This window comes from Dromaius novaehollandiae, chromosome 9 (genome assembly GCF_036370855.1).
Source record: "Dromaius novaehollandiae isolate bDroNov1 chromosome 9, bDroNov1.hap1, whole genome shotgun sequence".
NCBI lineage: Eukaryota > Metazoa > Chordata > Aves > Casuariiformes > Dromaiidae > Dromaius > Dromaius novaehollandiae.
The window spans coordinates 18,581,421-18,598,614 of record NC_088106.1 but is presented as its reverse complement, the minus strand read 5'-3'; the positions used below and the strand labels follow the sequence as shown (position 1 = coordinate 18,598,614).

General features: G+C 35.0%; 1 protein-coding gene across 1 annotated transcript in view; it reads right to left on the bottom strand.

Moving 5' to 3' along the window:
- Positions 1 to 17,194, bottom strand: part of SLC9A9 (solute carrier family 9 member A9) — a 219,940-nt gene that overhangs the window by 154,965 nt on the left and 47,781 nt on the right. The window contains exons 5-6 of the mRNA XM_064516842.1: positions 12,895 to 13,010; positions 5,003 to 5,108 (exon numbers count right to left, since the gene is read on the bottom strand). Of these exons, the coding sequence (XP_064372912.1) occupies positions 5,003 to 5,108; positions 12,895 to 13,010 (222 nt within the window). The remainder of the gene's footprint in view (positions 1 to 5,002; positions 5,109 to 12,894; positions 13,011 to 17,194) is intronic.

Below are 17,194 nucleotides of genomic sequence, written 5' to 3'. Positions count from 1 at the left end.
GTGTTGATTCAGCAGAGCACTGAGCTTTGATTCTATCATGTGGTCTACTGAAGGACCTCTTCCTGTCTGCCACTGTCCTCAGCAGTGTCCAAATGCCTCCTCTCCTTATTGCAGTGGACAGCTGAGATCTTATCTTGTTGTCCCTATAGATGCATTCCATGTCACATGTCATATGTCCTGTGTCCCCTGGCTCCCATTCGTTTTGATTACATGTGAAAGACAACGCTGTATGTTGCTGTTCCTTGAATTTTTGTTCATACCAGCCAACATGCCTGCTGCCCATGTGACTTCCACACTGTCACCTCCAGCAGGAAGGGGATGAAGCTCACGAGGACTGCTGACTAATGGTACGAGAGCCAGTAGGGAAATAGAGTCATGGCTTTTGCATAATGATGAAACAAACCTTTCTGACATTCTCTACGATGGAAACATCTCTTGTGTAATGTTCTCATAGATATTTTCTGTTAGCAAGGAACACGTATCAGTATTCATTACTGCTTTCCACATCCTGCACTCACTGAGCACTCAGCATGAGAAAGATTAAATAGCTCTGCTAAATATACTATCTCAATGCTAATGACCTATTCAGCTAATTTCCAATCACATCTCTAACTATTCAGTGCTATTTCTATACCTTCTTCCACACTTTCTTCATCAAATTTCTCTGCAAATGTGCAAGAAGTATGCAAAGTCCAAACCCACAGCATGTACACTCAACATATATGTAGATGTTTGCTTCAACAGTGATAGACAATAAGAAGAGAGAACAGTGGAAAAGGGATGAAAGTGAATTAAGAGGTTAATCTTCAAGTTTTTTTTCATAAATATCCATAAATTCTTAATATTCAGCTAAATTCTACAGTCTTCATCACACAAAACTCCAACTGAAGTTATTGGTATGTTTCTCAATTACGGTCTTCTGAATGTGCTCCAGAGCTAGTAAGCTCCTCAGTACACAGATATTTTATTGTATTTATTTGGAAAGCACTATCTACATTCGTAAGCAATGACAAACATTCCTGGGTCTGAAATCTGTGAATGAGAAATGTAACCTTAAGTGTTGCATCCTACAGTATGAATGGCTAGGCACACCCTAAGGTTAAGCTGAGCAAATAGCTGCTTTATGATGTTCAGAAAATAGGATGACAGAAGGTTAAATCTGCAGATAAGAAAACAGCCTTATGTGTGCTGGACCTTTTGTAAGCTAAATTCATGTTGTTAACAGTTTTGCAAAAAGACTGAAGAATTTGAAAACCCAGGAGGTAGAGAATACAAAAAGTGGTAAAATGCCATCAGGTGGAAACTTTTTATGAAAATATTTGCTACGTCATACAGCAACAGCCAAGAAAACAAAAGAAGTCTTTCTATGCGTTACATATTTTGATATGGAGATAGAAGAAATACAATTTTCAATAATATTCTTTCAAGAAGTTATAGAATAAACACCCACAGATAAACTTGTTGGTGTTGGAATATGATGTATATGAAGAACTGAGGAACATTTCTTTGCTGAAAATCATAATAAAGATATGATTGGAAGGATCTTTTTGTAAAAGGTTGCTATAATCTATTTAAAATTAGATTCCAAACAGTGAACAATCCCTAATCAGAAAGACTATAAGCATATTTAAACACACTGAAAAGAAGCTCAGATATCTTATTTTTCCTACTTCTGTCTCATTAGTTTGTTTTAAAGTTTATTAGCGTATGTAAAATACTTCTACAGGTAAAGCATATGATGTAGATAGACATGGAATATGGACACTGGTGCTAAGTAAATTTCCTGGAAAAGAAAGAATAAGGAATATTCATGGTATAATTAGTCACGTGGATTTTTCTGGGTAAAAGCAGATGTGTTTAATCATCTAACAAGTATCTTCTGAGAGGTAATATCTACTAATTATTCTTGAGAGCTTTAAAATATTGTAGGGCTCTGATATTATTTTTCTTAAATAGCTTGAATCCTTGATATAAAACAGGCTTAAAAATTCCAAATTTTGAATATTTACATCCTTGTTTTCTTCTAAAATGTTTATTTTCTGTGAGAGTTCTCCCAGACTGTTTATTAACAGGAAACTTTTGTCCTAGTTGTGAAAAAGTGTAAGCAACTCTACAAGGTATTTATATAGGATGAAATCCTTGTTACATCTACAATACCCTTCCTTGTACAGGCCCTTGTTTGTATGAACTCTCTCATGTGCACAACAGCTTTTCTGCTGTTCTGCAGCTACTATGATCAGCTTGGTTCATAATAATCCCCCCATACTGATTATCTTAAATTAGAGCAGTATAAATGAAGTCTTACAATTATCACAAACTTGAGCATTCATTACCAAAGGCAGGCATTCAGTACGGCAAGATGCCCTACAGGAAAGTTGCTAGTAGGACTTGGGGAGCTCGTGTGTTTGATCAAACTTTGGTGATGGCAATTGGCCACAGCCTCTCTACGTACTGTTGCAGCAACACACAGCTACCATGACTCATTAAATCCGTATGAAAAGTGTAAGGGTAGCTTGTCCCACTGCTGTAATCCCTAAGGTAAGTGATACAGAGCACAGGAAAATATACAGGTTTGAAGGAGAAGCTGGAGGAAAAAAGAGCTATCAATATAAAGCCTTGTTGGCAGACAGCCATACTACCTTCAACAAGCCAAATTGTCATAGCCAGCCATGGGGGCTTCCCTCTTTTCTCTCATTCCCTTTCCTGCAATGAGTCATTTCTGCAGACGTTAACTTGATTATTCTGTTAGTTGATGAAACACATCGTGTATTCTCTTATTCTATTTACCCATTAAATAGTGTACAAAGTGATATATTATTGTATTTTGATAACTTTAAATATTATTCTCTCTCCTTTTTAAATAGTCCTCTGTTACTCTAATTATGAATGTGTTGTGTTTGCAGCATCCTGAAAAGTGGTATGTGTTACAGAGAAAAAAATAGTTTTTCTTTTGTAGCGACAGAAAAACAATATTCTGCGCTAAAATTCAGTCAGATTTCCTGGGATGGACATTATCAACAATATAGTTTTACTTAAAAGGTTATGGGAAGGAAGATCATGTTAGGGTTCAGACACATTCCATTTGTGCAAAAGCTTATTATTTAAGCTATAAATTAAAGAAAAGTATAACTGATGACACCATATATTTTCTTCAGTCTCTACCAGTGACTCAATCTATTGTGGAAATCAAGGCATCAATACTTTCTGAATATATAAACAATACATTAGTTTTCCAGCAACGAGCAATTCTGTAGTAAAGAACAGAGTTGTAATCTGCCAGATACAGCAAAGAAAACATGAGAAGAAGATAGCCAGCGTTTGCAGCAGGCATCCTTCTTATGGTTTTCTGTATCCAGGCAGGGGGACATAACAGGCTGGGAGACATAACCTAGACCTGAGTACAGGGAAGAGTAGAGGTTAGAAACTCATGAATCACGTACTATATGGTAGTACTTTTCTTTCTAAACATGCTTTGCAGTTCAACAGCTCCTTGGAGCTTCACCTTTGAAGAGATCCATATGCTTTGACATTGCAGTAGCTGAAAACTGCAGACACTCAGCAGGTTCTGGGTCTCTTTGAGTTGGCTGTAGCCTTAACTGTTACACAGTCACTAGGAACCTCGAACTAGCAGAAGAAGAGTCCAAATGAGCTTTAAAAATGTTGGCCTGTATTATATAAAACCATGTCTTTATTATTTAAAACCAAGTGAAACAGTAAGAGAAAAAAAAATCTCAGGCTGTTGTCACCTACATGCTTCTTTCATATTTAATAGCCACTTTAATAGGTGCTATTCTATCTGCAGTTTGTACTCTTTCTTAGATTTCATTTTGTGCACTTTATTTTCTGATGTACTAGATGCTCTGCTAAGTGACACAGTCCAACCACAGTCACTGAATGTGACAGCTGTGCTGTATCTAATCATCAAGTGCTGTGCTCAGACGCTTGACAGCATTTGGAAATATTACTCTTGCTCTAAACACAATGCAAGGAGATTACTGAGGTGAATGTAACCAGACTGATAATTGGAGAATATAAATTAAATAGGAATATTATTTCTTTGTATCTTGAAACAATTTTGTTTGTTTTTGTTGCAGCTAAACTATTAAAAGTTTTTCTGTGGGTTTTCAGACAAAATATAACCTAATTTTTTAATGAACATGAACTCTGTTTTTCTGGAGGACAGAATAATTCCTGGTTTAAGGAACAGTATTTTAAGGAGATAGGTGGCAATGAATTGGGGCTTTCTGTCAAACATCTTCAAGCATCTTTGAAGATAGAATTTGTTTTTGCAAAGTTATGTTACTATTAAGATTATCTGAGAGGATTATTTGTATTTCTAGCAAAGCTCCAGGAAGCATGTAATTCATGCAGAATGGAGTTAACCTGAGATCCTGTTAATCATGCACTTAGCATGTGTGTTTTTAGGACAGCACATACTTGTGATTGTGGCCCATCATTTGTGATCTGTTTGAGGCTTCCTGCGAATGAAAAGGCTATACATAAATTTAAGATAATATTATCAGCTGAAGCTCTGTCGGATTTAATAGGCAGAGGGAGATAAGGTGGGCTACAGTGCTCCACTTTGTGGTTTTAATCCTGGAAAATAATAGATTGCAAAAAATGAAAAGACTATGAGATATCTTCTGTTTCAGAACTTTTTCCAATTTTGCAGTTGCCCTATGTCCTCAGTGCCCACTCAGCATCATTTTGTCAAGATACCTTTTTTAGATGAGAAAAGAAATGATGTTATATTAAATTTATACATTTTACAGAATATACTGTTTGCTAGGCTAAAGAAAATCAACAGAAACTGCAGTTTGTCTACACAACTACCATTAACAATATGTGAATTCTAGCAATTAACAAACCAAGAATAACTCTAGAACTACCCCTCTAATGTAATCTTCAAATGCTGTATCTATACTTGCACAAAGAGAATTATATCAGCAATTAAAGCTTGAAATTACTTCACCAAGTAAAGAACAGAGGTGGGTATACTTACTATGTCAGCACGATAGCCACAGCATCATTTAGGACACTCTCTCCGAAGAGGAGTGTGTACAAATCTGTGTCGACATGCAGCTCATGGAAAATAGCAAGGACTGTCACTGCACAGAGACAAAGCAAAGCGAGTTTGTTACTCTCATATGGCTTTAGCAGTTTAAGAAATAAAGCAGTGGTAGGATATGAGTTTTGAGAAGTCCAGTCTGATTTTATTATCTAAGTAGGTAACAATAACAGAATAGGGATCAACTGAAGTTGATATATAAGATCCGTACATCCAGCAATGCTATGAGTTTTGTTGCTTTAGCTGAGTCATGAAAGAACTTTCCTTGTTACATCCAGAATCATGCATAAATGAAAATATCACAGTGTATTTTATTGTGCATGAAAAGAATAAGAACTTGTGACCACGGAGGAAAAAGGGTGCTAAAAAGACTTTGGTTTTGCCATAGGCTTTGTGGGTTATGAGAATAGCAGTTTACCTATTTTAAGAAGTATATAATAATATTTATCCATTTAGTAATGCTTCCCTAGATCTACATATTAATTTGTAATCTCTAAATGAAAAAGGCTATCTATGCTCTGTGTTGATACTAGTATTCTCTTTTTGCATGGAGGAAGCAGAGCTTTCTCTTTTCGAACTAAATTTAATGTAAAGGCCCCCAATTATTTGTATGGTTAGAAATTACACAGTAGCTCCCTGCTTCACTGGTGCTCATTCTAGTACGTAATTGTGCAATTGGCTTAATCCTCGTAGCACGGGAATCCTGGAGATTAGAAGAGCCTCCGGGATGTCATGTTAACATCTGACATTTTGGAAATGGAAATTGCATACTTTTACATTAAGGTGGCTGCTGATAATTCACACAAAAACATGAACAGGTGATTATTTTTTGTCTTAATCAAATTTCTTGGAACTTCTGCACATAATCCTGATAGCACTGAAATCGTTGTTCACAAAATTTTCTAAATTATGCTTAAATACCTGTGAAATCTAAAAACAGTTTATAAGCCAGTTTATAGATTCTCAGTTCTCCTGTGCAATTTTACGTCAAGTGATCTTTTTTGATGTGTTATCTTTGAAGAATTCTGCATGTGTTATTCTACTGAGGACAATTTAGGCAATGTGTGTACATGAACAGTTCCTAATATAGCTATATTTAAATTAACTATAAAACTATGTCTATATTTAACTATATTTTAACTATTTAACTATCCTGGCAAATTCACCCATCTACTCCCAGTACAATTACATTTTAAATCAGGAAAAGAGTTCTTTTCCCAGAACAGTTCAAAGGTGTAGGAATCAGCTTTACTGGCAAAGGACATTTTCTTGGTTCACCAATGTCTATATTCAAATTTTTGCTGGATTATTAATGCTGCTTCAATGCACTTAACTGTGGACCAGTTAGACACATACCTACACATCCTACTCATTCCTTTTGCCTCCTATGAAAATAAACACAGTTTCTTTTTTGAAACGACTATATCCTCTTTCCCTTCCAATTCTACCCCCAAAATCTGACTCCAAATCTTTTCAAATGAAAGCAAGATAATAAAGAAAGCAACACAGTATCACACCATTTGCCCCTTCTGGGAGGGACTCATCAGTTCAATCAGTTCTCAGACAGTATCTCCCATTTCAGACAGATCTCCCATATCCAATGGAGGTAATTGGATCTTCTTTCAGCACTGCTAGTCCCTGGCTGAAGAATTCTGGTCTCTGGAGGACGACCACTTCCAGCATCTGCTTGATCCCTATGCCCCCCGGCCCAAGACACCTGTGCCACTGCTGACAGAGGTTTAGCTAATCTGTTTTTAAAGAATGGCAGTGATGCTGATTCCACAAATTTGAAGAGACTGACCCAGTCTCCTAGCCCAATGAGACATGAATAAACTGTCATGTTTATTCCTTTTTTCTTTCCAGCAATGTTTTACCTATTCAGAGACTCATTTCAGACATCTTTTCTCTAAACTGACTCACTTCTTTCCATCTTTTCCTTTCAGTTGTGTTTTATAGCCCTCTAATCACTAGCTAATTTTCCCTGAAATTATTCTAATCAGTCCATATCTTTCTTGAAATGCAATGCCCAAACTAGATCTAAGTACAGTGGTTGATGCTTTGCTGTTGAGAAATAGGATGAAAAAATGCTGTAGAATATGTGTTCACAAATTCCGATTTCCTTTTTTTTTGCCATGTATTGGTACTGATGACTCATGTTCATGTTGTAAATCTGAAATGCTTTTCAGAAGAACTGCTGCCTGAATACTCATTCCTTATCTTCTGTTTATTAAGTTGATTATTTCTGAGTTTAGTATTGATCTTTATTGTTTTTAAACTTTTACAAGACTCATATTGAGTTCTAATCCCATCCTTCAAAGTGTTTGCAATCTCCTCTTGGCATAGTATGATACATTAAAGAAGCATTCGCTATTGCATTAGGCAACTCATTAATGAAAACATCAAATAGTATCAGTATGAGGATAGAGACCTGCAGAATCTTCTTTGGCACCTGCACCCGGTTTGAGTGTTCAATAAAACATTTTCACCTTGTCTTGCAAACCATCTTCCAGGCATTTCATCAAGATTACATTTTCCTTTGTTACTTCTGAGAATCTATGGATACACTTGAGAATTGGCCTATTAAAATGGCCTTGATATTCAATAATGATACTCAGAAAACTGCCACAAATACAAAAAACATGTATCAAGGCTCCTGACTTAGAAAAGGGTAGTGAACTTTTTAAAAAATTCAGTAATGGAAAGCCTAAAATAATGAAACATTTAAGACTGTCTCAGTACTTGTGCCAAAAGAAATCTGATTCTCCTCTTCCTTGACTTCATCAACCGCAGTAACATTTGTTAGCTGCTAAACCTAGCATGAGTTTGGTCCTACCACGTCAGAACAGGTGTCATTGAAGCTGCTTTGTGAAGGATATTTTTTGACATGTGTAGAAACAAATTGGCTTGTTATTAATTCCTTTTAAAAGTATATGTAACTTAATATATCAGCAAACTACAAAAATCCCTGAGCTAACTGTATCCAATACCTCTTTGCTGTTGTTATGTTTGAAAGGAATAAGGAAATCCAGAAACTAAATGAGACCAGTATATAAAGTACTGGTATTAGCTTAATCTTCTGACTACAGCAATTAATATCTTTTATAGATCATTGGCCTAAATTCTCTTTGGGGGAAAGTACCAAATAGTAAGAAAATAAGATGAGGGAAATCTCATTTATGATTCCCATCCATTTTTCTCTAAAAATAACAATTCCAATTTTAATTATAGAACTCCATTCCCTACTAATCAGTTATGCCACTCACAGATTACCTCAATGGGAGTAAGGAGAAAGCATAAAAATATTTTAATTATAATATGTTTATAAATAGCCTTATATAACCAGTTTATAAAATGTCTTACCTGCTGCATAAAGTATTCTTTTAAATGCAAAAGTCTTTGATTTTATGAGAAACGGGCCTGCTCTTTCTCATGAGTATCCATTTTTATCAATAAAAACAGCAACAGGACTCACATCTTTGGTTCAGCTGTAACCACAGTAACTTTAAACTGAAAAGGGCCTTGTGATTATCGATATGACCAAAGGTAAGGGAGTTCATATAGCTCAGAAATAGCTGTGCTTCAGCAAACCTTTCTATGCCTGAAATGTCAAAAGTTTTTAAAAAAAGAAGTGCTGAAGATACATGAAATGTCTGGATTGGAAGGTCATTGCGTAGAAGGTGTTAATAATGACAGCTAAGACAAACTGCCAAAGCTGTACTCTCCAGTTATTTTTTGGTGACTACAGCAGAGGTCAGATCTGCCCATTCGTGCGGGGGTTTGTTCCGTCATTCACACTACCCTGTGACGGCCAGCGGTACCCGAAGGGGCCAGCCGCTGGGGCTCGTTGCTGCGGCTGCGTTTCAGGGGTGCATCCCGCCGTCACAACACGTGCCCATGCGAGGCCGATTGCTTGCCCCTAACTGTAAGTCTCTCCTCAGGTTTGCCTCTTCCTCTCTGCCTACCCCATCCTTCACTCAAACAGACTAATTGAGATGTTTCATATGAAAATTATTCTAAAATGAAAGAAAGCAAAAGTGTGTCATCAGCTTCTTTGCTTTTCTGACAAAAGTTCTAGTGCAGGTGGGATTTTCACTCTGAAAAACTAATGTATAACGAAAGTGACATTGTTAGTGATGCAAGCATAGCCTAAAACCTAGGTAAAGTAGGATTAAATTCCTTTCATTAATACTTAAATATTGCTTAACTACAATCTTACCAAATAGCCACAAAACTTAAAGGTACTTAAAGCTGCACGAGTAACAGTGCTAATAATCCAGCCTCACAAGAGGTTTTATGTGACTGATTATGCACTTCTGTAATGAGAAGAGATGATATTCCCAACTACATTTGATTAACTTTTGATAAATGATATCTGTTGATCATAATGATGAAAAATATACATATTAGTCTGGCATTTCAAATAAAGGACCAACAAAGGGAGAGTCTGGCACAGAGTTCTAAAATCCTGTGCCTTGAGAATTAAAACTCTCATCTGAACTATTGAAATGAGGCACTTTTTCTCCTGAAAATGATAAATTATTAGAAGGAGATATTTCTTGTAAAATGACTGATTCACTAGCAAGCAAGTTTGCTTTGTGCCTAAAGATTCTAGTTTTTTTTTTTCTAGACACCTGAACAGTTTTTAGAGGCATCTCTAAACACCACAGACATTTAGGGATCACAGCTTATAATGCAAAATTTAGAAACACAGGCAAACATTTTAGGGGACTAAGACTCTTAAATTGTTACATTCAAGGGACTTTTCTGGTTTTAATTTTTATTTTTAGTTGAACATTTGGTGTAGTAGTGTCTCTTTATTAGCTTGCTACAATTCAGCTTTTTTTCATCGAGATTAGAGGAAACTACAGGAATCTCAAACACCTTCCCATTTATAGCCAGTCATAAGTTCATTTATTAATCTTACTTCAAGTGCAAGTTTTCTATATAAGGAAACCTAGCATATTGGAGAAACTCTTCTGAATTAATTTTACAAAAAAATCTATATATTGAACATCAATAAACACTCCTCAAAATGAAAACCTGTAACGTGCTACAACATCACTTCCTTCTTCCTAATAAAATTAGGAGCTTCTAGCTGCATATATTTTTTAATGTCCTGATAGTAAAATTTCTCATTTAACATGTAAACATCTATCAGTCTTATCTTTACTCTTACGAATAAGAAATTCAATCAAAACAACTTCTGACATGTCAACAGATCAGCTTTTAGCATCTTGTTAGACTTAATTGCTTTTCACAGCCAAGGGAAATTAAAACCCTTTTTGAAATGAGTTTATAATCCTACATAGTGAAAAATTACATGAAAAATCAAGTAGCAAATCTGACAGTAATTTATTATTTTATCCTAGTAATTTATTATTCTATCTTTCTTCTGTAACACTAAAACCATTTGACCAGAGATTTCTTTTTCTAAGCTAGATATCACATATTAAATCATTAGACTGATTTTTTTGTGCCCTTGCATACATCATTCCTCCAGAGGACCATGTCTGAACTGATTTTGGAAGTCCAATGAGCACTTTGCATGGCTTGAAATTATAATTCACTAGCAAATCCTACAGCACAACGGAATACTTTTACTAACTTCTACCATTAAATCAAGCAAAAATTTCGTTCAAAATTCTGTAAGCCTTTGGGGGACTGAAATTTACAGATAAAATTATTAATACATATAATAGCTTAAAATATTGTAAATAGATAACAGAAGGAGGAAGACTGAACATTAAAACAATGCATAGACACTTTATAAACAGAAGACAAATGACAAGCAGCATTAATTGTTGATAGCTTTTCACACTAAAAATATTTTTCAGAAATTCAGTGTTAACTATTTAAACTTGTTTAAAAACCTGGGAGAAGCAATCATTGTCACTTCTTATTCCTTCCAGTAAAAGTGGAGTATCTTTTTTTTTTTTTTTCACCACTGTTCCAGATGAATGAATGGTGAATTAATAGTATAATCAAAATCAGTGTGTTTGTCTTCTACATCTCTCTACAAGTCAACTTGTTAATTTGTGCAACTAAATAGTATTGGATTGCAAATCAGAAAGAGAAACCAAGCCAACTGCACAACTCTATTCATAGTACAATCAAGAACTGTGTTTGGAAGCTTTAAGCAGCCTTTACTCCATAAGCAATTTATTTTCCTAGGTTTCATTTGTGCTTTTAGTCTCTGTGTTCATCAGTTGTTCTGAAGATGGCCTCTGATCATGTGCTGAGTCTTGTTAAAGTAGTTGAGGGAATTTATAAGAGGCAGCATATTGGATGTTTGGATTAATCTGAGAATAATGATTTGATGCATTTTAGACAGCAATCTTGCAACAACTGGTTTTGTGAAAATAAATTGTTTTATACCATCTTTTAAGCCATCAGAACGATACATCACAAGCTGTCAATTTTCTTTGTAAAATATCAAGGTTCCATTTAAAGAATGGAACAAATTTGTAGAACAATATTGCTTTTTGTCATTTCTTTTAATAGCCACAAATTTGAAAGATCAGATGAATACTAATGTTACTTGTTAACAAGTGTAGTTCTGTGAGATAAATTATTTTCCTTCCTGCTTGTGAAATGTCCATGAACTCTTGTGTATTTTCTGAATGTGTTCATGATTCAAAACTACTGACTGAATAATTTCCTTGAGTAATTTTTTTGTGTCTGGGTTGTTCACAAACCATTCCTCTTACAGAGTTTAAGATCACAAGGGATCATTAGATCATTAATTATGATCATTCATAATTCTAAACATTCACACTCTGAACAACTCAGACTCACTTTTACCCTCCTGACTTTATATTTTTGTCTTGTGTTTATCGGAGGCAAATCTTCGAGAAAAACATCCACTCATGAGCTGAAGATATCTCAGGATGGCAAATCCATGGCTCCCTATTGCAAGTGCATCTTTCTCCTTGCTATCAAATCTTTTTTCCTCTGTTTCCCAATTTAATTTGCTGGTATTTGACTTTTACCGTCTTATTACACCTTTCCCAACGATAGTCCAGATCCTTCAGTACTTTGTCTTTTCTGGAAGGTATTATAGATAAAATATGAACAAATAACATTTTCACGTCTTCCTTCATGATTGTTTCTTTGATGCAAAAAGCAATACTTTTAATATCATAATGCTCTTATTAAAATTTTCAGCGTAACAAAAACTAGACAAGTCTCTGAATAGCTTTGTAGTTAGCCCTGTTTTAATTAGGAGGTTGGATTAGATGACCTCCTGAAGTCCCGTCAAATCTAAATGATTTTATAATTCTAAAATTCACTAAGGATGTTTACTGTAATTGTAGGCTTCAAATCTCAAATCTGCAAATTCAGGTCAACATGTTGGTATTTATCATGCAGTTTTATTTATCATGCAACACTGCATTCAAATTGTAAATTGATACCTTAAAAACAGTATTTATGTGGCCAAATCTGAAAGCTAGGTTCACCATATTGTTAAACTGGGCTAGACCATGCATGAATCTGATGTCTAAGTTATTAAACATGAGGCTCCAAAGTGACAGGAGTTCTTATATCAGCAGCCAGCACACAGGTTTCTGAGGAATGAGGTATAGTAACATTGTTCCAGTCTCCCCAGTAGCTGCATTTATAAAGATTGCGAGCTAAACATAGGTAAATACTGAAACAAACAAATTACCAGAATATCAGAGTTTTAAGAGTTATGGGGATAAAATCAAGAAGAATGCAGACTTTGAACATTTCTATGGTACATGCAGTTTTTATTTGTTCTTATGTTAAATATGTTCTTATTTACTCCTCTGACTTTTGAAAAAAAATAATTTATTTTAAACAGTTACCTGGGTCAGTGGCAGACATCAGTGATCCAAAAAATAAACAGTCAGTGAAGTGGAATTCCCATCCTTTTAACTGGCCAATGTGTACCATGGCCTTCACAAAGCCATACATTATCAACCTGTCAGAGGAAAGAAAAGGCAGATATTCAGATACATTATATGACACTTATGCTTGATTCACAGTACTAAGGAGTTTCTTGTTGTTCCATTCAGCTGCTTTTAAATGCACATACCATATGGATACTTAACACAAACTGCTGGCATACAAGAATTCTATCTCATTTTCAACTGTTCAGGTACTGTATTGGAACTTCATAGACAATTTAAAAGAAAAGACTCCTCTGAATAATTTCCATCTGCTGGTGGGAGAGGACAGTACTTTTAGGTGTTTGTTTTTCAAAAAGAAAGATAAGGTAAGCTCAAGACATTATCAAGACTAATTTATCTAACGTTGTACAGCCTTTACACAAAGACAGTACTACAATTGGCTATGTGGCGTATTCTGACATTTCTAAAGGAATTGTTTTCATTGTTATCAGCTTTTAAATGTTAGCTGTTCTAACTTCCAGATGAGGTCTCCAAATGAGACAGATATTTAACAACTTACAATGACAGTGATTCAGTAAATTCACACTTCAAAATGCGCTGCTAAAACCTCACTAATTTCCCAGAAAATGCTATCTTTGGTCTACAAAATTAAGCAATAATATCTGAGATATGTAATTTAACAAGAATCTTGAAATAACTTGAAAAATTCAATTCACTTGCTGTCAGAACCTGTACTAGATTTTTATACTTTTCCATACATTTCTGATCTAGTTAATAAAAACTAGACTCAGTACCGTTTCCATAAACACAACACACACAGTTGACAGCTGTGCTCTTCTAATGACAGATTTTAAAAAATCTCCTAAACATACCCATTGTATGCAGATATTTAACTACATTTTGTCCACAGCTATACTCTTAAAGATGCTTCTGAAGTCACGTGAGTACAGAAAATTTGACAGATTCAGCACTACTGAGCAAATATTCAGCCTGAGAGTTAATTACAAATTGTTTTCAGATCCATACCAAGATTTTGTAGATTTTCTGAAATATAGGAAAACTATTAAATTAATAGGGATGCAAATAGGTCACCATACAGATCCCCAAGGGTCTAAAGTACTTGTGTATGCGTTTACATAAGCCGCCTAGCAAACAGTTAATCACAAATTATTCTAAACCAGCTTATCCAGCAGTGATTCTTCTTGACCAATGAGCTCGCTTTCTCTCCATTCCCAAGGATCAGAGTCAAGACACTGTAGTGAAGCTGGCCTTTTTTTATCTCCAGCACAAATATATGTTGTTTAAGGAATTTCTTCAAAAACTGACTGTGGTGCTGCTGTCCTGATTTGAAATCGTCCCAAAAGTCAACAGGAATCTAAGTTAGCCTAGGCATGTCCTTTAGAAATAATTGCCCAAACCCGCTTGCAATTATGACCAGAGATACTCCTCTGATTCAGTTAAAAATATTTTAAAATAGTAAATATAATTAAGTTTTGACTATCTGGCAAATTTAGTCATGATTATTCTTTAAATATCCAGTATAAACATCCTCGTCTTTGGTATTGTTTCTCATACAGTAGTATGGCTGTGCTTACTGTTTCTGAAAGGTTGCAGATGAACTGCAAAAACCTGGATTGAGGAGTCTTTTACGGACATAAGAGGTGTAAATTTGCCATAAAGCTTAGTGCAGTAGAAGACTTACAGAACCTGGTCTTAGTTCCCATCCTATTCCATACTTGGCTCTATTGAAAAAGGAAATAAAACTGAAGAGCAGACTAAACACTGGTGCTACTCACTGACATGTCAACCCTCGTCCACTGGAGAAGAGAGAACAACAAATTCAGAATATTCTTCTTTTTGTGTAATTCATGAACTATTTAATGCATTTTGGTAATGCTACAATGGCAAAAGTCCATTTTTCAAACATAAAGCCAACTAAATGCAGGCATACATGTGGGGTACGTGATACTCTCCACAAGAAAACTGCTGGCTTAACTAAGCCACAGGAATCTGTACTTGTTCCTGCTCCATCTGGCATGTAGGAAAACATGCACACAGTCAGATACAGACTTCCCTGGAAATCTGAGTTTGTTGAATGGGTTTAATTGCTGACTCTTTAAAACTACAGCATGACAGGGAGGGTGAGTCAGTTCAAATTAATCTCCACATTAATTTTCTGATGAATTGGGTAAAATCAGGTTGGGGCATACGGCATACTTTACAATGTGAGGTGAAGGGCTACACTGCTGTAGACATCAGTGCCTTTATAAAATAGTTACACTAATTGAGAAGCTGGCCCTGATTTTTAAGGGGATTGAATAGTAAAGACCACAGCCATTATTTTTATCTATCTTCACTATTTATACATGCCAAAAATAAAGCAATGTTATGTTTGAATCAAATGTGTTGCCGCTTATAGCTATAAAAGCATGTGTGGTAATGCAGATAAAAGGCCTTATTGTACTGCAGTTGGAGTCTGAAGCCTAACCTAATCATTTCAATATTGTGAATTAACTTTTAAAACACCTTGGTTTACTTTTTATTTAAGAGCTGTATATTTGTAATGAAGGCAATCAATTAATCAAAGTGATTTCTTACTAGATATAGCCATAGAAAATGCAAAAAAATATAGCTTTTAAAGAGCTTTAAATAACTTTAAAACAGAACTCATTTCCTTCATTTCCAGTTGTTCTTTTCTAGTTATCTCAGCATTCAGTTTCTTGTTATCCTCTTCAGACTGCATGAAAACTTTTCCTAGAGGTATTTTGAAAACTAGAAATCAAAGAGCAGTTCTGAACTGGAGTAAGTTCTCTGATGTTTGTACAAGTAACAGGACTATGGCAGTTTATACCAGCTGAGAGTCTGCCCACAAGAAAATCATTTAATAAATTCATCATAACAGAGAGTAAACTCATGCATACACTTAAAAGGATGGTAATTTACCTTACTGTTTTTCTCTAGATATACCACAAGCTGAGCATGTCATTTGTTTAGGATTTTTTAATTTACATTTTAAATTAAATCACTTTTGTTATCCTGCATGTGAAATCAGATTCTGTTCGCAGTTTTGCTCATTAGAACCAAGAGAAATTTCACCTGAATTACGGGAGTTACTCTCCCTTTTAGACTGGTAAAACTGAGATCAGACTCCTGGCCCTGTGTATTCCAACTTGTTATTTTTTATTATTCAAAAATGTCAGTCTAGCTTTATAAATCATTTTATGCAGTAATAGAGATTATTCAGATGACCAGCTGACCCAGGCTACTATAGTCAAATTTAAGTAATAAAGCAATTTATCCATGAGGAATGATAGTAACAAATCTCTTTAGAGTACTAGTTAATGATGTAGAATAAGTCTGACTTTTGTACTACAAATTTTAAAGTTGGATCTCAGCTGGATACTTGAGCTCCCAACTATAGTAGTATTAAACATCATACAGTACTACACTACATAACTGTTCTTCATGGAAATCCAGTGAGGAAAGCATAGCCCAATGACAGCAGCATGTAATTCCAAGGACACACCCTGCCCTGAGCTTCCTATTGCTATCATAAACTGGAATTGGAAAAAAAAAAGTCTGATTGATTTTTAGGGCTGATTTCGTTTGATTTGATATGTCTAGGTTACTTCTAGCAAGTTCCTACCCACTGAGTTTCAGCAAATCTGATTGTTTTAATCATGTTTGACAATCCATTTTATATATCTATATATCTATATATTCAATAAAAATGTTATTAAAATATCAGTTATAAAGTTGTAAATAAGTCAAAAGGTCAGTGGCTCTGAGTTTCACCCAGAATGTTCCTGTCCCATTAGAATGCATTCTTAACTGAACCAAGTTAACAATATTAGGAGCTACAAATCCGTTAAGAACAGTGCTACTATCTTTACTGATTCCCGGATGTAAAAATCATCTTTCTTACTAATCTATAATGCTATTTGTTTTAAAGGATATCAGAACTGACATCTTCAAAGCTGCATAAAGAAAATGGAAGCACAATTACAAATCAAATTAACCATAATTTCCAAGATGGCTTTGGAAATCTTAACTTTAAAATATGCTTGCAGAGTAACTTTATTTCATATACTATATTGTATCTTGTTCTTAATCTGTATTGCCAGTTCTTTGGGAAAGGGGTGGCTGCTTAAACAGTGGGATCTTAATCTTTATGTTCCAAGTGATACTTCTCTAACAATAATAGTAAAATAAACATTATAAAGTCATTACTATTTTCTGCACATAAGTCTGGATT